The sequence below is a fragment of the Anabrus simplex genome, chromosome 1 (genome assembly GCF_040414725.1).
Source record: "Anabrus simplex isolate iqAnaSimp1 chromosome 1, ASM4041472v1, whole genome shotgun sequence".
Lineage (NCBI taxonomy): Eukaryota > Metazoa > Arthropoda > Insecta > Orthoptera > Tettigoniidae > Anabrus > Anabrus simplex.
Window position 1 is genome coordinate 915,190,933 of NC_090265.1, and position 27,225 is coordinate 915,218,157.

A 27,225-nucleotide genomic window follows, 5' to 3' on the forward strand; every position below is an offset into this window, starting at 1 on the left:
TGCGCAGGAGTTTCCAAATAACCTCCTGCCTTCTATACCTACAGTATTTCACCGAACGGAGTTGTAGTTAAGAGCTAAGGGATCGTTCAAGACACACACCACAGACAAGCAACTCTTTGGTAGAGTGGAATGTCCGTACGTGTATAAATCAGTGAGTTATTAAATTTTAATTTCTGCATCTTCTTCGTGTTTACAAATGCACCCTGGTACAGAACGTATGTACTAAAATGAATGCTGGATGTTTCACATCTGAAATATTGTAACCTTGTAGCGCCCCTTTGTAAACCAAACGATTATGCATCCCATTCATCATTAGTGCGTGCGGGACACCTATACGTAGAAAATATGAGGCTGGAGGGTCACCTCGCTTTACTAATTACTTACCTAGCCATTAACAAATAATACGTAATATGGTTTTGTCTTTAGCATTTAGATTTAGAGGTACTTGAAAACTTGGAAAAGGAAACGTTGTACTTCAGGGAAAGGGTTGGGAAACAATGGCCTATAATAATCTGGAAGAAAAACTTTCTAATTGTGAACGAGTTATTAAAAAAATTGAGTGTTTCTCGAGTGTACCTCCCATATACAGATGAACTCACAAACTTTATCTCTTTAAAATATTAGTATAGATTATGTTATCAGTATTATTGCATACAATAATATTTTTTCATTGTTTCTCGTGTTATGTTATCTTGTTTGTAGGTGAGCACTAAAGCCTGATGGACAGGAATGAATAATATTTAATTCATCATCAGTGCATGCGGGACACTTATACGTAGAAAATATGAGGCTGGAGGGTCACCTCGCTTTACTTATTGCTTACCTAGCCATTAACAAAGTTTAAACAGACTTGAAGTAATACATTATATTGCTTTATTTCAGACCATGAAGCTCTTTACAGCGGTGACATCACTTTTAATGGCCAGTGACAAACTGATACCAGATGCATTGAAGAACGACTGGGATTCTTTCAAGGTAAGTCCGTCTGGATGATATTAAAGTAATACTGAGGTGTCAGTCGTGCTGTAATAACACTTTCTGGTCCAGTGAAGAAAGCAATGGAAAACTACTTCACTGCTCATGTTGCCTAGTACGTCTCATTTTGACACTGCCATCGGTTTTCCCGGTTTCTCTACAACCGCATAAGCTTAGGTGATGCTATTTCAGGATCCAACCAGCCTCCGGAGTGATGACCTAACAGACAAGTTAACGGGGACTAGAAAATGTGACCCTGTCATAAAAAAGGAAATAATAATAATAGTAATAATAATATATTTAGCTATTATCATTTTACGTCCCATACACTACTTTTACAATTTTAGGAGACCCTGACGTGCCATAAATATTTATCTGTGACCTGTAAATCCATCTACACCCACCGCACTGAGTTGAGATCAAACCCCTCATATTCCTACATATTAATCTCTCTAACTAAGTACTTCAACGTTTTCAGAGACGCCCTCTTGACGAAATGTTGTCCCACAGGAGTTTAAGTACGTGCCTTAAAATCTACCGACGCGAAGTTGGCACCATCAAATACAAACGGACTGAACCAGGATCGAACGTGCCAACTTAGGCGGCTCACTTACGTATTAAGATATAAAAGCGTAATAGGCTTGGAAATACATTGGATTGTACGTTTTAATTCATATTTTATGAATAGGTACGCATGAAACGTATTTCGAGACATTAACATTGCAAGAAAATGAATGTAGTTAAGTGGAAGATTTGTGAACAAAGGGTGTGTTGAAGGTGTTATGAATACGGTGTCAGGATAATAAGAAATACATATAATATTATGTCTAATAAATACGCGGAAAAAAGAAAAGCATGGAAATGAAGATAAATGTAAATGAGACGAAAAGTATGCTTAATAAGTGTATTTCTTTTAGGGGATAATTTAGCTTCCGGCATGGATCTGTGGCAGTGTGTCGGCCTCCGGATCCCACGATCGCGGGTTTAAGCCCGACAGAGGTTGTCGGATGTTTGAAGTGCGGCACTTCATATCGGAGGATGTTAGTATGTAAAAAAATTCCTGGAGACACAATTAGTATTTACTTGCCAAAATGAATTCATTAATTAATACGCTGCCATGGATCTTATTTTCATTCATCTGGGAGACCAAAATACTACGTCGAAAGAGACACACAGGCAGCCTAAACGGTGCCAAACAAAAATGCCGGCACAGAGTAGCTGATTCTACATTATTATTATTATTATTATTATTATTATTATTATTATTATTATTATTATTATTATTATTATTATTATTATTATTATTATTATTATTATTATTAAAGTTTTGCTGAGCTGAGAGGCGTTAGAGCACAAGTGTTGCGTTCAAATTTGGTTGACTTAACATCATATTTTGGTTTTGCATAACATGCATACAGACACTAAACGCAAACTAAACAGCCTCGAGAGTATGTCTCTTCTGCGAATTTGAACCACCTGACATTTAGTCTATCTCGCATTTAACATTAACGAGAACTGGGATCTTTTTGTCGAAATCAACTGCCGGATAGAGAAAACTAGGATCTAAGTCTACCAGGATCAACTCTACGCTGTAATGATCAAAGTCTACTAGGATCAACTCTATGCTGTAGTGATCTAAGTCTACTAGGATCAACTCTACGCTGTAATGATCTAAGTCTACTGAGATCATCTCAATGCTGTAGTGACCTAAGTCTACTAGGATCAACACTATGCTGTAGTGATCTAAGTCTACGAGGATCACCTCTACGCTGTAATGCTCAAAGTCTACAAGGATCAACTCTATGCTGTAGTGATCTACGTCTGCTAGGATCAACTCTATGCTGTACTGATCTAAGTCTACTAAGATAAACTCTATGCTGTAGTGATCTAAGTCTACTAGGATCAACACTATGCTGTAGTGATATAAGTCTACTAGGATCAACTCTACGCTGTAATGATCAAGGTCTACTGGGATCAACTCTATGCTGTAGTGATCTAAGTCTACTAGGATCAACTCTACGCTGTAATGATCAAAGTCTACAAGGATCAACTCTATGCTGTAGTGATCTAAGTCTACTAGGATCAACACTATGCTGTAGTGATCTAAGTCTACTAGGATCAACTGTACGCTGTAATGATCAAAGTCTACTAGGATCAACTCTATGCTGTATTGATCTAAGTCTGCTAGGATCAACTCTATGCTGTATTGATCTAAGTCTACTAACATCAACTCTATGCTGTAGTGATCTAAGTCTAATATGATCAAGTATATGCTGTCGTGATCTAAGTCTAAAGCTCAAAAGACAAAAGTAAAGTGTTATCTCCACTCCAACCTGCTATATGGTATAGAGGCCTGGACGTTGATAGAATCCACAAAACAGAGAATCCAGCTTTCCAGACATGAATATACCGGCAAAATGTAAAAAAAAAAAAAATTATCTCGTGAAAAGATCACGTGAGAAATGAAGAAGCACTCCAGACCAGTCGCTCTGAACTCTGAACAATTAAAACGGGGAACTGGATTACATGGGTTAAATTGTGAGGAATAATCAAAAGTATCGTCAGCTGCAAGTAATACTTGAAGGGGGAATTGAAGGAAAAAGAGGAAGACATAAACACATTGGATGTATCTATGGATTCTCTAACAAAAAAGTGTACAAACAGGATGAAGATCCAAATGTTTTTAACATTTAAATTCACAGCATTGTATATGTGCAAAGGATAATTTATTTGCTTGTTAAATCTGATTTACGATTTTACAAGTGTGCATTTACCTCTACCTTGCAGACGAACTCCGTAGGTGTCGCTAGCGTAGCAAGAAATGAACAATATTTTATTTTTAGTGATTTTTCTTGCTAACCAGCTGGAGTGGTGTAAACCTGAAACAGCTAAGGTAAAATAATTAAAATGCTGTTTATCTCAGGGAATTCATGAGCAAGGACATCAATAAGACTAATTTTTCGCAGTATCCTCAGTAATCGTACAGTTTTGCATATACCGGTACGTAAAACCTTCAAAACTCTAACATTGCGACTGATCGAAAATAAAAAATATGTATTTTGACAAGTATTTAAAAATACAATATATTCTGATAATAATGTATTACTCTTGGATTGAAAAACCATAATATTTTGAAGAAATAATGAATTGCGCATTTAAGGATTAAAATCACTATGTATGGCAAAGAAGTAAAATATGGTGGTGATGGCAATTACTGTTCTACTGAGAAATACAACTAGGAAACCATTCCCTTGTAACTCTACTCAGAAGGGAAAATACAACAGCCGCCTCCGCCGTCTAGGAGCTGGGCAGGGACTGTTACCTGAATCTGAGAGCTGGTCCGAAGTCCAATCAACCTACGGGAGCACAATAGGAGCTATATGGCGATGAGGTCATGGTCTTGAAGGCCAAGGATAATGGCCAAGAGTATTCATCGCGCTGACTACGCATCACTTGTTAATGGATACACTGGTCCTTCTTCTTTACAATGTGATATTGAACACTGTAATCGCACATGTTCTCTAGAAATTATTTTGATTTAACCTTCATCCGCTCGCGCTCGCTCCGGGCGAGTTGGCCGTGCGGTGAGGAGCGCTCAGCTGTGAGCTCGCATTCGGGAGATAGTGGGTTCGAACCCCACTGTCGGCAGCCCTGAAGATGGTTTCCCGTGGTTTCCCATTTTCACACCAGGCAAATGCTGGGGCTGTACCTTAATTAAGGCCACGGCCGCTTCCTTCCCATCCCTAGGCCTTTCCTGTCCCATCGTCGCCATAAGACCTATCTGTGTCGGTGCGACGTAAAACAAATAGAAAAAAATCTCGCGCTCGCGTGGACGGCAACTTGGCCATCCATCATGTTTGATCATATTCATCAAATTTTCTCAACTTCACCCGCACAGGTTCCAAATAATGAGGACTAAAATTCTGAGAAAACTTCACAAGCACAGTTTTGACCACACATATTTATTAAATAATTCAGAGAAATATTTATTACGTACACCACAGACATCTTCAAATTGAATCTACTTCTTCTTATATTTTAGTTAGTAAAATGATAACACATTTTCAGTCCTTCAAGTTTATTTCTTTCTTTACTATTTCAACCAAAAGATAGGTTTTATAGAAAAATATATAAAATAAAAAGGAGTCATCTATTTACAATTTTCACATTTTTCTTTTAATAACACAAATCTAGAACTGTTACTGCTTCTTCTTCCTTCGCCAGAATTCGAAGAATATCTTCAGAATCGCTATATTGTTGAGCCCTGAACAAAAGATAGGTAACTAGGTCGGTAAACTCATCGTTACTAGCCTATTTTTTGGCAAAAAGAAGCTATATTTAAACGCAGAAATGAACAGGAAAAACGTTTTGCCACACTAGCTTACCGTAAGATGAATATAATTCCGAAATGCTAGCCAAAGTAATTAAATATTTACTTACACCTTCTGTTGAGGGATGGAAAATTAACTGTCTCTTCCGCTCGCAAGACGGCGGCTTGGCCGTCACCGTCAGCTTTCGGACTGTACAGAAATGGTAGGAAGTGGTTGACGGCCTGAAATAGAACTCGGGCTAGCGACGAGATGACTAACTAAGGATTACCTGCCCCTCCCAGGGTTTTATCAACTCTCGGGCGAGAAATGTGCGACAGAAAACAAAAATGCGACCAATCTGCCGTCTGCCCGAACGGATGAATGTCAAAAAGAAGACTTTCATGCTTTTTTTGTAACTCTCACCGATACAAGTATGTTCCGAAAATTCAGACTATTCTGTATCAAAAAAGTGGTGTAGGAGGGCTAGTTTCATTATCTGTCGAAAGTAATTGGGGTTTCAAAACGTGCTGATTGGCTGTAACGCTTTCATTATTACTTTACCTCTAGCCAACTAATTTTTCTGTTCGGTTAGTATGGCTTCGACTTCTGGCCGTTCTGCGTATTGAAAACTGCTTAGAGAGACTGGAATGGGGTGCACTCAGCCTTACGTACATATATAATTATATTAAAACCCCGTTTTGTACCACGATACAAATATCTTGCCTTATATTTTCCCTACTTCATTTCCAGCCAAATACAAATGCGGCATTTATTTATTTTATTTATTTATTTATTTATTTATTTATTTATTTGCGTCTGTAACAGGGATATTTCGCTAATTATAATAGCCGATGATAGATCAATTATTGCTACATACTTTTTATACAAATAATAATAATATTATTAATTCCAATGATATTAATGATACGAACACAAACAGTAATATGAATAAATAACTTAACACTATGAGCATGTATAGAACTAAGTTATATCAAAAGAGCACAAATCTTTGCCAGTTATTACTTATAGAAATTGCACAGATGCAAGGTCGGGCCAGTTCTTCCTCATGACGCGCTTTGTTCAAGTCCACACGTTTTCGATTGAGCTGAGATCTGGGACGCAAAGACGCCAGTCTATAAGACTGATTTCATCCTGAGCGACGAACCATCTCTGGACCATCGCTGATGTGTGTATGGGAGATTAGTCCTACTGAAAGTGAATTAATTCCTCAAGGTTCATTTGCCGCAATGATAGGGCCATAATAATAAACAATTATAAAAATGAATAATTATCTGACAATTAGCAATGAAACAAGAAAAATAGAGAAATAGAAATATATAAAGAGACTAAACAATTAAATTAAACAATAATTAGGGCCTACGGGGCTTTAAGTTTCCGAAAAGCGTAAGTGTCACTGGACTTATTTAACGTCGATGTTCTTTCTGTGGAGTTATTCTCAATCTCTCCCGATGCTGACCATTATTTTTGAAAAAAAAATATGTTAGGTGAAAATGATAACTACGAAAAGGTACCCCTAGGTCAAATTTATTACCTATAGTCCATTGCCATTCTATTAAATTTTGTTATGTATCGTATTACTGCATTGGCTATTGCCGATTCCTCCTCATATTTAGCTCCAGTTACCTGTGAATGCACATATAAGTACAGACTTCGCACCTACAAGGTACGCGAAACTGTTAAGCAAAACATTTCACGTCTGCAATATAATTTGCAATCAACAACAACAATGAGGCAAAGCATCCGAATTCTGAAACAATATATGACATACTAACCTCCTCCATTCTTTGTATAAAAAGCAGTAGTTCTAAAACTCAGGCAAAATTGCTAATTCATTTGTGTGATCGCTCTTCACAGAATGTAGCTGGAAAGACGTACAGCGCCGTAGAAGAACAAATTCGTCTGAATATCTTCAAGACGAATAAGCTGTTCGTCGACGAATATGACAAATTGTATGAAAGTGGAGCAATACCCTTCAAGCTGAAACTGAATCCATTTGCAGATCTGGTAAGTGTTTATGTTCTTTACATACTGACAGCCTATTTTATTGTTCGCAGGAATAATATCGTCCAAGATTTAGACATCAAATCCAAAATTACTTGTCGTTAGTGTTCCGAAGTTACCTGGATTCAGCTCTGTGAGACAGGAAATAACCCAGAACAAATCGTGCTGTTTTCCTTTAGATATTTTCCAGTTCTCATATCAAGTGATCCTTGTGTGAGTCCCATATACTTGAACCATACTCTAATTGGGGTCTTATTAGACACTTATACACCTTCTCCTTTACATCCTTACTGTAAAACCTAAATATTCCAGTAACCATATGAAGACATCTGTAACATTTATTTACAATCCAGTCAATGTCATTACCCCAATGAAGATCTTTCCTCATATTAACACCTAGGTACTTATAGTGATTCTCATGAAGTACTATCGCCAAAGCAAGAAAGTTATTAAAACTGTGAGGACGTTCCCTCTTGGTGAAATTTACAACCTGACTTTTCGTCGCGTTTACCATCATACATTACTTGCTGTCCATCTCACAAATCCTGTAACTTATTTATTAGCCTAGACAGTATAACATAATCCCCAAAAAGCCGTATCTCGGTTTCCAGTCCTTTATTTACATCATTTATATATATACAAGAAAACATAAAGGTCCAATAATACTGATCTGAACCCCCCTCCCCCGCTTAATCATTATAGGATCGGATAATGCTTCACCTTCTCTAATTCTCTGAGTTATATGTTGTAGAAATTTAGCCGCCCATTCAGCCGCTCTTCTGTCTAGTTCAATAGCCTTAACTTTCGTCTGTAATCTCCCATAATGTACCCTATTAAAAGTCTTGAATAGGTGAATAGCGGTACAGTTCATTTAACTTTCCGCTACATCTTGCCGGAATCCTACCAGTTGAGCCTCCCTGGACCTTTCCTAAACCCGAACTGCCTTCTATCAAACCAGTTAGTAATTTCGAAAATGTGTCTAATATAATCAGAAATAATGCTTTCTCAGAGCTTACTGGCGTGTTTTTACCTCCTTGAGGGGAGTCATAACTCAAGTGTTGTGATTTTTTACCCCAAAAAATCGTATTTTCAATTTTAACCTTAAAAATCCCCCATTTTTTCTCTTTCAAATCCCGTTATCACATTTGCCCTAATGCCATTTCAAATCTCTAAATACTGGATTTAAAGGGTAGTGGCACGGCGTATGTAGAGCAAACATCCGCCTCTTTCTTTCATGCTGTCAGACAACATTGGTTTCAAAGTTCTTTCGGACTACCATTTCAATAATCCCGCTGGGATATATTTACCTTTAGGAGGCATAGGCTGTGCACAAGAGGAGACAGAAGTCTGTGGGAGCAACTTACAGTCCAGAGCAGTTTTAATGCAAGTATCTTTCTCGAAACCTTCTATTTCATTTTTCTAGCCCAAAATATTATCAGCTCTTTGCAATGTATAAACTGCTCAATGCAACAGAGTTCTCATCAGATTCATCTGAAATTTTCTGATAAAGTTTCAAAATTTACAGGAATTAAAAGCAGTTCTGCATTTTATTATCAGTTGAATATTGCCTTCAAATTTTTCTTTTGTCTGTTGTATGAATAAGGACAAGTTGAAAAACTTATGTCTGCCATAGTTTATACCTGATTGCAAAACCCACGGTTGTTATTAAGTATATGAGTATCATTGACAAGTCCGTCAAATTATAACCCACCGGGCGAGTTGGCCGTGCGGCTAGGGCCACGCAGCTGTGAGCTTGCATCCGGGAGATAGTGGGTTCGAACCCCACTGTCAGCAGCTCTGAAGATGGTTTTCCGTGGTTTCCCATTTTCACACCAGGCAAATACTGGGACTGTACCTTAATTAAGGCCACGACAGCTTTCTTCCCACTCCTAGGCCGTTCCCATCCTATCGTCACCGTAAGACCTATTTGTGTCGGTGTGACGTAAAAGACAAATTGTAAAAAAATTATAACCCACAAATGATGAAAACTGTGCCGCAGGGACCATTTCCCAGGCAACATAAAAAAAATTATTAATAAGCTTGCAACAATTTAACTAATCAACTTCAAATTTTGTATGGTGCTCTTATTAATATATGCTTGTGTTTTAAATTTCGTTGTGATAAGTGGTAAATTGGAGAAGTTCCTAACTTCGGCCATGACTCCTCTTAATGTGTATCACCTTTTCCTTTGTACACAGGGACTACAATAGCAACTTTCCATTCATTTGGTATTGCTTCTTCATGCAAACAGTAATTAGTTAAGTACCTCATGAGGAGATATTGTTTCCTGTCCGTTTCTTTTTATTCTTCAAGCCCAAAGATTTTCATATCTCTCTTCTTTTGCTGTTGGCAATGGGAAGGCACTTCTAGATTATACAATCTTCTGGGCGGCGTATTACATGACCGTACCAACTTAAACCCGCCTCAGTTAGCATTTCTCTTATGGGTGTAACCTTGAAACTTCCCCACACATACTCGTTCTTTAATTGAATCCTTAACAGTAGCGGTGATTGGGAATTAGGAGTGGGAAGGGGAGGGGGTTTATATACATACATATACATCAAAACTGCAAGAAAAAGAAAGCTACAAAATGAAAAAATGTTTATGCTATCCGAGCGAATTTTGGCAGAAAAGTAAGGACTGACAGTTTACTAACTTAAGTGCGTTAAAATACTTTACTGAGATTTTAATTCAATACCTTACAATAAAACTTTCACCAAAGGAACAATATTACAAATGTATTACAATTAAATATAAGTACGGCGTGATTATACAATTAAAAATTGTTTAGTATTTGACTACACACTAAGAAGCTAACAGACACTAAAGAGATTGCCAGACTATCACCTTCTGCTCTGCATTACACGCTTCTTCACTCTCCACGCTTCCTGTACTTTCGAGCGAACGCTTCATGGTTACCGTACTTCCCGCAGAGGCGCCAGCAGGATGTCATCTCTCCGCGTGTATAGGATCCAGAAAACCTATTTCATAACGCTGAGACCATCGTTATAAATTGAAATTAGCTGGTGTTTCATACTGTAATAGTACGTATTGCGTGCGTTTTGGTGTGAAATTCTGCAGTACTAGTTATCTTCAGAGTGGTATGTACGAGAATTTAGCATAATTCTGGAAATAGTGAAAGGTACCGGTACGTATAGTAGTCTACATATACCGGTATGTAAATTTAAAATGTTATAATATTCGTGTGTATCCACAACTGCATGCCCGCTTAAGTTCGTGATTAATTCACTCGACTTTTACTTTAATCGAATTAAGACCCAGAAAAATAACCAGGCCACATTGTAGAATATTTTGTATTTGGTTATTACAATGCATAGCCTACTTATAAACTGAAAAATGGCAATCATCTAATTAAAGTATAATTTTTTACTACTTGTAGGTACCGGTATCGGCATATTATTTACAGTCGTTTATTGCTGTGTGCCGTAGTGCAAAAGCCAGAGCGAGAAAAGTAAAGGCATTTCGTTTCACGGATTCCCATGTGATGCAGACCTAAGAAATAAATGGCTGACAAAGTTGTCACAGGACAGTTTCGTTCCAAATTTTGAAATCAGAACATCTCTAGTGTATATTCTGCATTTTTGTTGAAGCAGATTACCGTCCTGGACTAAAAATAAGTAAATAGAAAAAAATGATGTTCCTTTTGTATTTAGAGATTATCCCAAGCGTAAGATGCCAAAATTAAAATCAGCACTAGAAAGACGACCAATAAAGAAACATGAACAAGGGCAAAACCCTGGAAATAAGAGGAAGAGAGACGAGAATTTCGATGATGAATCAGGAGTTTACGATAACAATGCTTATGCCGGTCAGCTGGCAGATACTGCCAGTAAGTTTGTTGGAGTACGCACAACCAACAAGTGTTTTGAAGCCGGCAAAGACAAAACCGTTTGAGATTAAAATTGTGGCGTACCAATAAGGAAATAATTAGCTGTAAGCTGATTTTGAAATAGAGAAAGTGAAGATGGATGATTTCAGGAATTAGTACCATACATTATGAAAACAATAATAGACACCAATGAGCGCAATCCTGAGGACTCGAAGACCTCATTCATACTGGATTTTTTTAAATTACAACCAGCTGTTGTTCAGAAAACTGAATAAAACTGCATTATCTGGCAATTTACTTCTCCGAAATGTTATGCTTGCGCACGAAATCATTTATCCAACTTGCCTCCTAGGAGCACATTGGATCGTTACCAAGGAGACATGTCGTGCCAGACAGGAGTGGCAGATCTTCTCAAAGAAAGACTTACCGTAGAAATTGAAAGAAGGAATGAGGCCGAAAAAAAAAAAAGTTCTCTCTCATTATTGATGAAATAGCAAAAAAAAGCAGCAATTGTTATATGAGAAGTGTTGGGCAGATATTCTTTTCGTCATAAGGCTACATCAACACATGCCGAGGCTAGTCGAAGTGCAGACAGTTCTGGCAGTATGTCCATTTCAATAAGGAGCAAGGGATAAGAACCAGCTCTTGCCAATAGTTTATTATGCTTTCTTTCAGGTGGCATATTTTTCCAATAAGGAGCAAGGGATAAGAACCAGCTCTTGCCAATAGTTTGTTATGCTTTCTTTTATGTAGTATATTTCTTGTCTATTTCTTTTCGAAGAGGCTGCCTGGTATTAAAGTGTACAATCTCACACTGTCAATCATCAGATAGGTTGAAACTATTGGTTTCGTAATTTTAAGGTTTGTTTCAGATGACCACAAGGCAAATGCGAATATGATGAGACGACTGCCCAATGGATAAGTATTGAAGTCTCTGATTCTTCACCCTACCAAAAAAGACCTACCTCCATTCCTAGCCTTCGATCTGTGTTACATTCATATAAAACGTCAGGATATCACTTTTAGAAAATATTGTGCACAACGGGGAAGAAGAAATTAGTGTCTGCCAGCGCGCCATCCAACAGACAACCTAGTAGCGTTGAGAGTTGAGTGGTGGAGAAAATGTACACTAGTTCAATGTACGTGCTCTCAGCCGGAGTGAAAAGGGCGTGTAGCGCATAGCAGAAGGCGATGGCCAGACTGAAGAATGGGCGCGGCAAGTAGGTGAATCATACCATAGTGTTCCTGATCTTGGCAAAAAATATACCCCTGCTACCCCACCTCACAGCAAAGGAAGAGTTTCCAATACTTGCTGTGGTGCTACTGTATATAAATCTGTTAACCATGACGAACGACATTATGAGGTTATTTACTTTAATAATTTTTTTATAATTAAAGAAAATAAAGCAAAAAATAGCTGATAAGACAACAGGGCCTAGACAAATTAATTTTTAAATAATTCTTATCATTCATAGTTTATCCTGCTAAAATGGAATAAAAATATAATGTTTTCTCCATAACATTCTGAAGGTATCTCGCCCCAATTGCCGCTACTGCCCTTTAATGAGATTCCTCCTAAGCAGCGCAGCATGCTCGCATCACAGTAGTTAGACTATTGTGTTTTCTCAACTACCCAGCATTAACTTCTGAAGAACATGGCCGTTCGAACAACAGTTTTATATATTTACTTGAATGTTCAGGAAATATTTAATGTGATGAATGAACTTCATGGAGTGATATCGGGACCAGAGCTTGTTCTTATGGACACATTTTTATCACATAGCACCCCATAAAGACTGCGCCATTTGCCCCGAGCTGTATTTTTTCGGTGAGTGACATACTTATGTATGGTACCATTATCAGGGAGCAATACCCTACATATGTAAATGTGTCAACGTTTGTTGATTTTTATTCTTCTGTTGTTACATCAGTTATCATTCTTTGATATGGTGGAATACCCAGGAGCTCAGCTATCTGAATTGAAAATGACCGAACCAAGGTAGAACATTTATGAGACGATTTCTGATTCTGTTCTGGATAATTTCTTGACTTAATCATTATTTTGATTATAATATACAATCTCATTCGAGCGCTCACATTTTTGACACGAGTAATCAGCTCAGTTATGTCCATTTCATATCTAGCGACGAATATAGTATCGTCATCATAAAACAGGTTAGGTACCTTGGAGAGTTCAAGGGGAAATCTACAATCTCATTCCTCAAATGCCGCTCTAATATCGCCGCTGGTGTACCAAAACCGCGAATCTGACAATGCTCTTTCTATCCATTATTTTCCTTAAGACTGGCCGCGGCTCTCAGTCTTAAATACATCATACTCCAGGAGTGGGTAAATATGTCATGCAAATACAGAGTGTATCCGTGAAGATGTTACAAAGTTTCAGGGTTGATGGAGGACGGTGAATGGATCAATTTGAGATAAGGAATCATAGACCGGAAAAGATCGAGTCAAAAGTTTAAGCAAAATTCTACTCATTTAAGTCCGCTTACCCGCATAAGTTTTACAAACTGCTCCATTTGCAATAAATGTTCGAAATAGCGTCTTCCTGCATCAATGCAGGCATTGGATCGTCGCACAAAGTGCTACCGTACCCGTTCGAACAGCGTCACGTTAACGGGTTCAAACCCGACTGAGCTATTTGTTTTACGTCGCTCCGACACAGATAGGTCTTATGGCGACGATGGGACATTAAAGGCTTGGAAATGGGAAGGAAGCTACCGTGCCCTTAATTAAGTTATAGCCCCAGCATTTGCCTGGTGTGAAAATGGGAAACTACGGAAAATCATCTTCAGGGCCGCCGACAATGCGGTTCGAACCTACTATCTCCCGGATGTGAACTCATAGCTGCGCGCTCCTAACCGCACGGCCAACTCGCCCGGTAAACCCGACTGAGATCGGTGGCTTGTAAGGGTGTTTAAAGGTGACAATCCCATGCCGTTGGCTTCCGGCACTTTAAAGAACTACTGCGGGACGAAATTCCGACACCACGGCGTCTGTTAAGAACGGACGGACGTTAAACAACTTGGATTATTAATAACCTTTGACTCTAAAGTTTCTGGACTACGGTTCCTTATCTCAAATTGATCCATTTGCGGTCCTCCGCCATCCCTCAAACTTTGTAACATCATCACAGATACACTCTGTATATTCCTACAGTAACCGAGCGAGTTGGCCGTGCGGTTAGGAGCGCGCAGCTGTGAGCTCGCATCCGGAAGATAGTGGGTTCGAACCACACTGTCGGCAACCCTGACGATGGTTTTCCGTGTTTCCCATTTTCACACCAGGCAAATGCTGGGGTTGTACCTTAATTAGGGCCACGGCCGCTTCCTTTCCATTCCTAGGCCTTTCCTGTCCCATCGTCGCCATAAGACCTATCTGTGTCGGTGCGACGTAAAGCAACTAGTAAAAAAAAAAGAAAGCATTCCTACAGTACGGTACGGTAAGATTCATTTTCCTTTATACACGCGCATAGAAAAATTTAACTCAACAAAAGTTGTTCTGATGGACTGTGGCTGGGAGGTGTGACCAGTCTTAAGGGAAATAATTGAGAGGAAGAGCATTGTCACATTCGCCGTTTTGGCACAGCAGTGAGGATATGTACTCACCATGAATATTAAAGAGCACGGTAACAGTAGGCATCCCTGTCAGGCACCGTGAAGTTCCCAGACAATTTGCTATTGTTATTATGACCATAGTTGAGTGCGCTTACAAATCAATTTCTGATGGACCGTTATACACTATATCTTCCGGTATGAGCTAGAACTTTCATACATCGGTCTCATTGTCATCCTTGGATTTGGCAATATGAAAGTCACTGAGGTATGAGCGAAGCCAACATGCCATTCTTTCCGCAGCAAGTCCCTGTGATGTAGTTGTGAAAGTTTCGTTCATACGGTCGGTTGGTGTGTACATTTCAGTGAGCTTAGTATGCTGATATATGTTAGATACCATCTGGCTAGTGGAGGAATGCAACGGGAAATTGCTTCATTTCTTATTTCTTTAGCACTCCTCTTTAGTGACGTCAAGACTATATATGGTAGATTATGGTTGAGAGTGCGTGATACTGACTGATAAACTGTAACAGATTACCGGCATTGATCTTTATATTCTTAATTCCAGAGCCATGAAGAGTTCCTCAACACGATTTTGTTACACAACATATCGGAACCGCAGCCGCAGCAGTCTGTGAGAGAAGCTAATTACGTCAGTCCAGAGAACGTGAAGGTCCCTGATGAAATAGACTGGAGGAAGAAAGGGGTTGTCACTCCGGTCAAGAACCAAGGGAACTGTGCATCCTGTTGGACTTTCAGCTCTGTGAGTATCATTTTAAAGATAAGCATTCGACTCATTTCTTCATAATTAACATTGGAATTAAAATCTCTGGATCTGAAGATATCACTTGGGAATTGAAACAGATAACTGTGTCTTCTCCTCTTAACGAGATATTACAGTATATCTGTTGTTAGTGGTAGGAAGTCTTCCAATCTACCTGGATTATACCGTAGTTGACACTCGCTTAAAATGTGGGGGATGGTCTGGCGAGGGGCTCCACAATCACGTTCTGGAGATGGTAACGACCTGTCTTGTTCCTGTTCAGTCCGGACCAAGTTGCACGTGGCAATTGGGATCCATTAGCAATTTTTCCCCCTCTGAAGATGTTATGCAGGCGCAAGTCAGTAGAGTTATTCGAGCGGCTTTCCCACTTCTCGAAAGCATTGAGGCACTACAGTGGATTCAAAAGTTGGAGATTCAGATATGATAACAGATAACACTAATGCCTGAAGTGAATCAGTTTCTTGTGTGTGTGTGTGTGTGTGTGTGTGTGTGTGTATTGTTTATTATGTATATAATTTCCTTGCCATATGCTAATAATAACAGTATATCTGTTCACACTAATAAATGGACAGCTGCATCAAACCAGTCTATGCACTGATGATTCTCCATGGCTAAATGGTTACTGTGTTGGCCTTTGGTCACAGGGGTCCCGGGTTCGATTGCCGGTAGGGTTGAGAATTTTAAGCATAATTGGCTATTCCCCTGGTACGGGGACTGGGTGTATGTGTCATCTTCATCATTTCATCCTCAACACTAAGTGCAGGTCGCCTACGGACGTCAAATCAAAAGACCTGCACCTGGTGAGCCGAAGTCCTCGGACACCTCCCGGCACTAAAAGCCATACTGCATTTACTTTCACTGATGACTCAATTAACAACAACTACGACCCTCAATAAAGTGAATCGTTCAAATGCTTACTGTAGTATGGTTATCTAAGTTATTATTATTATTATCATCCTCAATACTTCTATTATCCTAATTAATGCATGGGTATTACTTCATTACTGCTTTTAGGCATCACAATGTCCATTGGTTTTGCATATGATGTACACTCATGGCCGGTTCTACTCAGGGGCGTAGCCAAAAGGGGCCCCTGGGGAGTTAGAACCCTCTCCCTATGTACATTTCACAAAATAAACAGAAACTGGCAATAAACTAAATAAACATTGGGAGACATAATTGCAGAACCAACAGATCTGTCGAATCTATTTTCTAAGATGCCTCCAAAGTTGGATTTTAGATGGTAATCTGAACATATCATTGACTGTAAAACTGTTGGCCTTGATTGTATTGTTCTTGTTCTGTATTTTAATCTAAGATTTTGCAGCGCACTGCAATATCAACATAATTCTCATGAATCAGTGTCCTCATAATGGCAAGTCTTGCATGCGGGCACCACAAACGCATTAGCACCTTCATTGTATTCTATCATCATTTTTAAAATATAACCCCGCCCCCTCCCCAACATAGGTCGATCCTGGCTACGCTACTGGTTCTACCACCTACGATTAAAGTAATGCATAACTTGACCTCCGCATACAAGTTTATATCCCTTCGACCATTCTCAGGTAGCGCTATCGGCAACGTAAACCGTAGTTACCCGGCGCGTAATTATTATCGGTGTCCAACTCGTTGGCAGAATGGTCAGCGTACTGGAGTTCAGAGTGTCCCGGGTTCGATTCCCGGCCGGGTCGGGGATTTTAACCTTCATTGGTTAATTTCATTGGCTCGGGGGCTTGGTGTTTGTGCTGTCCCCAACATCCCTGCAACTCACACACCACACATAACACTATCCTCCACCACAATAACACGCAGTTACCTTCACATGGCAGATGCCACCCACCCTCATCGGAGGATCTGTCTTACAAGGGATGCATTCGGCTAAAAATAGCCACACGAAATTATTATTATTATTATTATTATCGGTCACTTCGAGCGTTAGATAAGATTTGAATTGCCTGGCAAGTTTTTAGCTGTATTTTTGTGACATAGGCTACAACTTAAATTAGCTCAGAAAAAAAGATACCGTAACTGTGATCGGTATCGTGTTGCAGGTTGCGTCCCTTGAGTTGTTACAGTCACATCGCTCTCTCGCGGCTACAGTGTGGAGGACACCCAGGTAAATGAACATTGGTAAAATCTCAAAACTTAATTGGAAATTACCTTGACTGGACACTAATTTTCTTTAATTTTTCATTTGTTGTAAGTTGTTATACACGGCACCGTTTAGGGAAGCCTTCTAATAGCATAATGTCTAAGGAACAGATTCGAGTCCCTATGAAGTCATATTTTTTTATTTATTTTTAACTTAGACTTTCGCTCCTCGAGAACGGGTACATGGAAAGAGAAATGTTAAGACGCTTTTTTTTTTGCTAGGGGCTTTACGTCGCACCGACACAGATAGGTCTTATGGCGACGATGGGATAGGAAAGGCTTAGTAGTTGGAAGGAAGCGGCCGTGGCCGGTACAGCCCCAGCATTTGCCTGGTGTGAAAATGGGAAACCACGGAAAACAATTTTCAGGGCTGCCGATAGTGGGATTCGAACCTACTATCTCCTGGATGCAAGCTCACAGCCGCGCGCCTCTGCGCGCACGGCCAACTCGCCCGGTAAGACGCTTTTAGTGTTTGGGTAGAACACTTATATCGCCGACAGTATTAACTTACGATTATGTTTAACGTCTCAATTGACAGATAAAAAAGGAGGCTACCTGTTGCAAAAAGAAAAATCAAGTCAGTTTTCATGAAATAGCTCTTCAGAGTAAGACAAACTTTGTGCTAAATACGTGCCGTCACATGTATACACTGTGTCAAGATGGAGCTGTGTTGACTCACGCGCTCAGTTGGAGGTTAGCTGTCGTTATGAATACATCGTGGTCAGTTGTATATAATAACAAATTTAATAATGAAAAAGAAAGAGTGACGTCACACCACCCACATTCCAAGAGTACCACGTTCTACTGAATAACATTGAAAAGATGAAATAGCGTATGGCTTTTAGTGCCGGTAATGTCCGAGGACATGTTCGGCTCGACAGATGCAGGTCTTTTGATTTGACTCCCGTAGGCGACCTGCGCGTCGTGATGAGGATGAAATGATAATGAAGACGACACGTACACCCAGCCCCTGTGCCAGAGAAATTAACCAATTATGGTTACCGAGCTCGATAGCTGCAGTCGCTTAAGTGCGGCCAGTATCCAGTATTCGGGAGATATTAGGTTCGAACCCCACTGTCGGCAGCCCTGAAGATGGTTTTCCGTGGTTTCCCATTTTCACACCAGGCAAATGCTGGGGCTGTGCCTTAATTAAGGCCACGGCCGCTTCCTTCCCACTCCTAGCCCTTCCCTGTCCCATCGTCGCCATAAGACCTATCTGTGTCGGTGCGACGTAAAGCAACTAGCAAAAAAATCAATCAATTATAGTTAAAATTCCCGACCCTGACGGAATCGAACCGGGACCCCTGTCACCAAAGGCCAGCACGCTAACCATTTAGCCATGGATTCGGACACTGAATAACATTTATTATCCACATAATATTTGTTCTTTATTTCTAATAAATAAATCAAAGCAAAGTCATCTCCGTACAGGCCATGAAGGCCCTTGGAGTGGTGGAAGGTAAAGGCTTCCACTATCCGTAACCCCGGCACTTGATGTGGTAGAGTGGTTAGCTCTACGCCAGGCCGCTTTTGCCCCCAGGAATTAACCTGATATTCAGTTTTGGTGTAGGCTGAGTGAACCTCAGGGCCATATGCACCTCCGGAAGTGGAAATCTCGTTTCTTAAATTTTTCGACTTACTGACGGTGAACCGAGCACGCCTTTACCGCATCGGCCATCCTCTAACAAGTAAGTCGACGAAATTCTCAAAACTCTGTGGCCGTTACAATAGTCACAATCTACCGCCATTTTTTATAATTAGTTGGTGAATTCATCTGCATGCCCTTTTCAACACGTCCTTTTATTGATAATATATTTTATTCAGACGTTTAATTACAATATTATACATATTAGATAAATGCTTTATAATATCTACTTACGGAAAATGGTGCTATGATTAAACATTAGCATAAAACACATTATCAATGAAAGGAAGCATGTAACAGAAGTAAACGAGGCCACATAACTAGTTTAAAATGGAGGATGGCGGTGGCATTTATTTAATTCACACAAGTCTGCAAACAGAATGTTCATCTTTGAACACTATTCTACGACAATGTTTTCAAAAAGCTGGTTTATATGACGGCTTATGCCTTATGTTTTAAAATTTAAACGTTGACAAATAGGCATTGATTTTGAACTCACACAGATTAAACTCACGAAAGATTGAAATATATCGGCGTCTGTAACACTACAGACCTCCCTTGTTAGGCTCGTTGTTGTAATCAGCTGATTCAAGAACAGGAAAATAAGACGAGCAAAATGAGCTTCATGTATCTGAATATAGACAGCACCTCAGTTGAAAGGAAAAATTGCTGAAAATATGTCTAGACAACCCCATATATCTGTACAGCAAACATGGAGAGAAGGCGCATTATATACTTTTATTTTTGTTATTTTCTTCCTTCCTTTCTTTCTTTCTTAATCCGTTGGTTTCTCCCGTGGACTCAGTGAGGGATCCTACCTCTACGACCTCAAGGGCAGTGTCCTGAAGCGTGAGACTTTGGGTCGGCGGATACAACGTGGAAGGAGGACCAGTACCTCTTCCAGAGGCGAACTTTGCTATTACCTTCGTGTGCTTAATTAGACACATTACTTTTGGCTTAAGGTATGTATTAACGTTCGAAATCGCCTTTTTCGCCCAAAAATGCCATTTTAATTTTTTCACTGGAAATGAAAGCTTGAAGTCTCTACTTCAAAATGAGATATAATTCACACATATATTCCAACTGCAAGTATCCGAAAATAAGATTTAAATAGCCACTTGCGCGCGTGATAAGGGGCGTGGCTGCAGTGTCCTGCTTACATGTAAACATCGTGTCAGATTTTCTTATTCAAATTTATCTCTTTGGTGTGACATGCCTCCTGAGTACATAGTTTATAGTTCTGACAAACAGATGTCAATACTTGTATATTCCAAAGACTTTTATTCCATTGCTAGGCAACGGATATAAACAAATATGTTTGCATCCTTGTGGCCAAGTGGTCTTTCACATTGTGACCAAAGAGTTTGTTTCTCTGTGAGTATGTATAAAATGGGTTCTAAAAGCCGATGTAGAGCAAAGAAAAAAGAGAAAATTCCATGGAAACAGACATAGCAAGGTGAATGTCAGTGTTACTTGTGCTATCAGTATAAATAGTGAGACGGAAGGTAGGCCTAATGTAAGGGAATCATTTGCTAGTGATTCTCAGTCCAAACTTCCGTCTGTAAATATTGAATCTGATAGTGTTAGTGACATTTACAATATCATTATTGACATAGAGTGCTTTACACATATATTATCTGCATTAGCTTGCCCTAGTTGCTTCAGCTGTAATACAGTTTTTGTAAAAAAACCTAGAAATTCTGAGATTTGGTTGGGAAATGTCCCTTGCATTGTTTTGCAGCAACTGTGATTATGAATTCCGCAACTGACAGGAGCACTCATCGATAAGATGCAAAATTATTTGGAATTGCTTTACGTTCCAACACAAGCAGTACTCACGCCATGTCAAATGGCATATGGGCCACATTGTACCATTTGACAGCAACAAAGGTCCGTCCCACCCACCATTGGTGTCCTGTAGGAACTCTCAGTGAGCTAAAGCAAATAATGAGATTGAACAATTTTAATTCAAACCAGGCCTGTCCTTTGGCATTCTTCAAGCTGTGAAGCCTATATATGAGCAACTCACCGACCCAGAAATGCTAAGTCTTTGCATGGATTGACTCAAAATAATGAGTCATTCGATGCCATGGTATGGAGAAGGTGTCCTAATGAGACATAAAGGTGGGGCTTGATACCTTAAAATAAGGAGTGATGGATGCTGTTTGCCATTTCAACTGGGAGAACGGAGTGGAAATTGAAATACTGAAGAGGGTGGGAATTGCTTCTGGCAAGTACACATCATCTGGTATACTTGAAGCTGATGCAGTATGGTTGCACAAAGGTGCAAATCAAAGTACTGCAGAACAAAAGCAGAGGAGGCAGTACTTGAGAGGCAGAAGAAAACTAAAAGAAGACAAGAAACTTCTAAAAGAGGGTCCAACCTATGGAACAGGCAAGTTTCTAGGTGCCCAAATAAGTGGATTATGTTCATAACTTAGTCCTAAAACTTCAGTGCTGTTTTTCTTGAATGTAATTTTTTGCACACCTTCCCACATTTCAAATAAATTTAAAGATCCTTAAAATTGAGATAGAAAAATAAATGATAGATTAAATTAAAGCTAATGAATGTGGGAATGTTGTAAACTAGTACTTTCTTAATATTGTGAATATTGTTATTGTTATTATTATTTTTATAGCCATTGTAACACGGGTTTTTAATTATTTTTAAAATTTTGTCAAAAATTATGTCTAGCTCCCTTTCTGTTTTTTGATAATTAGAAGATCCTAGTTCACAACATTCTATGAATGAAATACTTCAACTTGGTGAAAACAATTTCAAGATAATAACATTTTTGGAAATTTTATGACATTTTGAAAATGTATGTGTTTTTTTCATTAAACTAAATTTTTGGGTGAAGATAAGACACAAAATTTTGATTGCATTATACGAAACTGTTAGTCTAATATTTTTTGTTTTATGGTTCGAAACTCAAAAAAATCGGTTAAGAATTTTGGATTTTCCTTCGAAACGTTAAAACATACCTTAATCCACAAAACATGTTAGTTCCTTGTTACATTAATCATAACATAAAATGACCTCGTCTATAAATCCTATACTTGAAAGCAGTGGACATATAAGGAGGATTGTTGTGTTTTAGTAGCCGTAAGTCGATAATAGACGGGCTGATCAGTGAAATAATATCTCGGTCTGTAAAGCGGATGGATAGTGTCAGATATAGTTTAAATTGAGGTTCGAATCCTAGTCTCTTGTGTGTTCGATGTTATTATTATGTTTGGTATTACTAGCCGCCGTGGAGAAGGTCGTTCACTGACCCCTAATAGAATAAGAATATCTCACCGTAATGGGTTAACGACTGTTGACGATACTTTTTGAGCAGCCGGAACATATGTTACGTGGAATCTAATTCAACCCGCGAACTTGTCTAATAATTCATATAAAGGACTTGGGCTTCGATTACCGCTTGAAGTCTATGAGGAACAGAAGCCATGAGACGAGCTGTACACTGCTCGCTGTCGGCAACCTCCTCTCATCAAGGGCTAGATCCCGAAGGCCATTGTGGGATCTTAGTGCAAGGTCGGGCCTGTTCTTCCTCATGACGCGCTTTGTCAGAGTACACACGTTGTCGATTGAGCTGAGATCTAGGATGCAAGGAGGCCAGTCTATAAGACTGATTTCATCCTGATCGGCGAACCATCTCTGGACCATCGCTGATGTGTGTATGGGAGATCACTTCTACTGAAAGTAAATTTATTCCTCAAGATGCATCTGCCGCAATCACTCATAATGTGAGTGTATTTGGCTGCATCTAGCTGACCTATTCTGTGAAGCATTCCAAGTCTATGGGAGGATGTGTTGATGAAAGAGGTCGAAAAACAATGCATCAGACTATTACTCCCGAATTGTAGCCCATTTGTTCGAAGAACACTCGATGGATATGATGCTTCTCTGGCCTCCAATGTCAATATTCTTGAGCATATCGGCATGCTGTCGAGAGGAATGTTCATGCCCTGATCCTGCTCCAACAACTCTCCATGTATTATGATCGGATTTGTAGTGGTCATGGATCAGTATAACTCTCCGGCCTTCCATAATCTTATGAAATTAATGCCACGCCGCATAGTCACTGATATCATGGCAAAGAGGGCTGCCACATATTATTAACCATTGCTCACCAACGTGTATCTTACGGTCGGTTATCTGCATAAATACAGATAAAGTTGATGGTGTCTCATGCGGATAATTCCTTTACCCTGTTGAGAAATGACGTGCTGAATACTTGACTGTTATGTTTCTCTTTAATTCGCAGGCAGGAGCTATAGAAAGTCACCATGCTATAAAGAATGGAAATCTGATACCTCTCAGTGAGCAGAGTCTTATCGACTGCTCCAAAACTTATGGCACGCTGGGCTGTGAAGGAGGCTGGATGTATCAAGCCTACAATTATGTGAAAGACAATGGCATCGACAAGGAAGAATCTTACCCTTACAAAGGAATGGTAAGTATACATCCGCAAAACATCCGTCGATGAGGTTAATATATTAAAAATATCATCATAAGAGAGAACTAGTTACAATTAATTACAATTACAGTTAATATGGTTAATCCAGGACAATGCATCTTCAAAATAATTCTCTCAGGTCTCATGTAAGTCAGAAATCATTAAAAAATGTACAGTACAGTAAAGTTTCTTTTATATCTAGTATTGCCATAAATATTGTTACAAACTGCCCGCCAAATTCCAGGATTCACCCGCGACACAATCTGACCGCATATAGGAGAATCCTTCTGTAAACAGTCTGCATTAATTTCCAAAGTGACTCTCTTACATTAGATGTCTCGTATTAATGGACGCCTTCAGATATCTTTTATACCCCCTAAGAATTCATTACCATTGCTGATTGGCCATCTAAGAGTCTAGATCTCAATCCTTCGAATTGCAAATATTGGCCAGTCCTTGAGCAAATAGTCTACAAGAGCAACCTAAAGAGACTTTTGTAGACCACTCGAACCAATATTCCCCTTACATAGTGTATAGAACAGCTAATGTGTGGCAACGACGATCGAAGTCCTGTGTTCGGAAAAGTGAATTTTTGCATGGGTTCGAAACACTTGTAAGGAGTGACACTTGCACGGAACTAGCTCCACACCGAGCGACCTTGACAGAGATCGGGTTGACATTAGCCCCGAATAACGTGGGGCAGAGTAAATACAAGATATTTGAACTCTCTCTGTAATGAAGGGGAGCTATGTAATTAGGTTAATTTAGTTTAGGTTCTAATTTCACTTGCTGCAACATCTGGGTCACAAATATGGAATTACTCTCCTAAAACTGTATTATTGTGGTTGAAACCTATTCTTTGCAATTCTTCTTCTTAAAACTCACACAGCACTAGAAAGTGACATTATTCTTGTTCGTGTAATCTTTTTCTTTTATCCGTTGGAAATTAGGAAAAGTTTCCCCTTGCTGGTTTAATTTACCTCGATGAAATCCACGATGAATGCAACTCACCAGGAAACCCTTTCATCTGTATGTCTCCGATCTGACTGAAATTTGGTACGACTTCAGTAGGAATGCTTTATTCAGCCATATCAAAATTAGATGCTCAGTCGTATATCTAGCACCTGTTTTGGGGTGTCAAAGTTTGCTCATTTAAGCACTGCATACTGTAGACAGGAACCTCCGTGGCTCAGACGGCAGCGCGTCGGCCTCTCACCGCTGGATACCGTGGTTCAAATTCCGGTCACTCAATGTGAGATTTGTGCTGGACAAAGCGGAGGCGGGACAGGTTTTTCTCCGGGTACTCCGGTTTTCCCTGTCATCTTTCATTCCAGCAACACTCTCCATTCTCATTTCATAGCATCTCATCATCATCATCATCTGTTTACCCTCCAGGTTCGGTTTTTCCCTCGGACTCAGCGAGGGATCCCACCTCTACCGCCTCAGGGGCAGTGTCCTGGAGCTTCATACTCTTGGTCGGGGGATACAACTGGGGAGTATGACCAGTACCTCGCCCAGGCAGCCTCACCTGCTATGCTGAACAGGGGCCTTGTGGAGGGATGGGAAGATTGGAAGGGATAGGCAAGGAAGAGGGAAGGAAGCGGCCGTGGCCTTAAGTACCATCCCGGCATTCGCCTGGAGGAGAAGTGGGAAACCACGGAAAACCACTTCCAGGATGGCTGAGGTGGGAATCGAACCCACCTCTACTCAGTTGACCTCCCGAGGCTGAGTGGACCCCGTTCCAGCCCTCGTACCACTTTTCAAATTTCGTGGCAGAGCCGGGAATCGAACCCGGACCTCCGGGGGTGGCAGCTAATCACGCTAGCCACTACACCACAGAGGCGGACTCATAGCATCTATCAGTCATTAATAAATCACTTTGGGAGTGGCGACCCCATCGTACTAACAGCCTATATCTGCTTCATTCATTCCATCCCTGACCCGGTCAATGAGTGGAAAACATGTTGTAGTTTTTCATTTTCACTGTAGACAGGAGTGAGCAGCGGGAAGCAGGTAGAGGCAGGGCGATCGGCCAGTTCATGTATCACTCTCTCTCTCTTTCGCACACGCATTACTTCCCCACCTCTACCTACTTAACGCCGCTCAATTCTGCCTACGCGGTGCTAAAAATGAGCAAACTTTGGCAACCCAAAAGAGGTGCTAAATGTACGAATGGGCACCTAATTCTGACATGGTTGAATAGAGCATTACTACTGAAGTCGTTCCAAATCTCAACCAGATTGGAGACTTATAGTTGGAACGGTTTCCTTATCAGGATCAAGCAACTGAACAAATCTCCCAAGGCCATTTAAGGGGAAGTGGGCGACATTATGTGGAAAAGTGACATACATATAGATAAGATTTGAACTAGAATATATTACTCCCATTTTGCAGTATAACTTCAAAACTCTCAGGATAGGTAAAGTTATACTTCTTCTTAACTGTTTGCATCGTAGAAGTTTTCAATGGTTCTAGAAAATAGTGTTATTCTATATTTTTTAAAATATAGTGCAATTTAATTTTTCGTATGCAATCCGAATTTTAGGTACGCTTTTCTAGCTAATGGCTATACTTCATGAAGTAAAATTTCGGAAACATGCCTAATAGGTTTGGTGTGTGATAATAGACTTCGGTTAGACCAAAAATTATGCTTACTTTTAATTTTGTCCGCCTCTGTGGTGTAGTGGTTAGCGTGATTAGCTGCCACCCCCGGAGGCCCGGGTTCGATTCCCGGCTCTGCCACGAAATTTTAAAAGTGGCACGAGGGCTGAAACGGGGTCCACTCAGCCTCGGGAGGTCAACTGAGTAGAGGTGGGTTCGATTCCCACCTCAGCCATCCTGGAAGTGGTTTTCCGTGGTTTCCCACTTCTCCTCCAGGCGAATGCCGGGTTGGTACCTAACTTAAGGCCACGGCCGCTTCCTTGCCTCTTCCTTGCCTATCTCTACCAATCTTCCCATCCCTCCACAAGGCCCCTGTTCAGCATAGCAGGTGAGGCCGCCTGGGCGAGGTACTGGTCATACTCCCCAGTTGTATCCCCCGACCAAGAGTCTGAAGCTCCAGGACACTGCCCTTGAGGCGGTAGAGGTGGGATCCCTCGCTAAGTCCGAGGGAAAAACCGAACCTGGAGGGTAAACAGATGATGATGATGATGATGATGATGATGATGATGATGATGATGATGATACTTTTTATTTTCAGACACTTTAAAAGTCTGGTCATGAAAATGACAAAATTATATTTTTCCAAAAATAAGCCCTGTGGGTCACTAAAGAAATTTTTAAAAATATATCTTACAGGCGACAATACACATAAAGATAATATTTAATTTTAGCTCTGTATATTTAATAGTTCCTTAGTAAAGTGCACCTCAAATTTGGGATGAATACTAAAAATTATACTGTACTATATTTAAAAAAATATAGATGAACTCTTTTTACTAGTAATATTAA

At 39.9% G+C, this 27,225-nt stretch overlaps 1 protein-coding gene across 2 annotated transcripts in view; it reads left to right on the top strand.

Moving 5' to 3' along the window:
* The window catches only part of LOC136857745 (cathepsin L), a 118,883-nt gene that overhangs the window by 80,857 nt on the left and 10,801 nt on the right, over positions 1 to 27,225 (top strand). For both annotated transcript variants that reach the window (XM_067136640.2, XM_067136641.2), the window contains exons 2-5: positions 883 to 975; positions 7,161 to 7,310; positions 15,298 to 15,492; positions 23,584 to 23,772. In XM_067136640.2, coding sequence (XP_066992741.2) covers positions 883 to 975; positions 7,161 to 7,310; positions 15,298 to 15,492; positions 23,584 to 23,772 — 627 coding nt within the window. The remainder of the gene's footprint in view (positions 1 to 882; positions 976 to 7,160; positions 7,311 to 15,297; positions 15,493 to 23,583; positions 23,773 to 27,225) is intronic.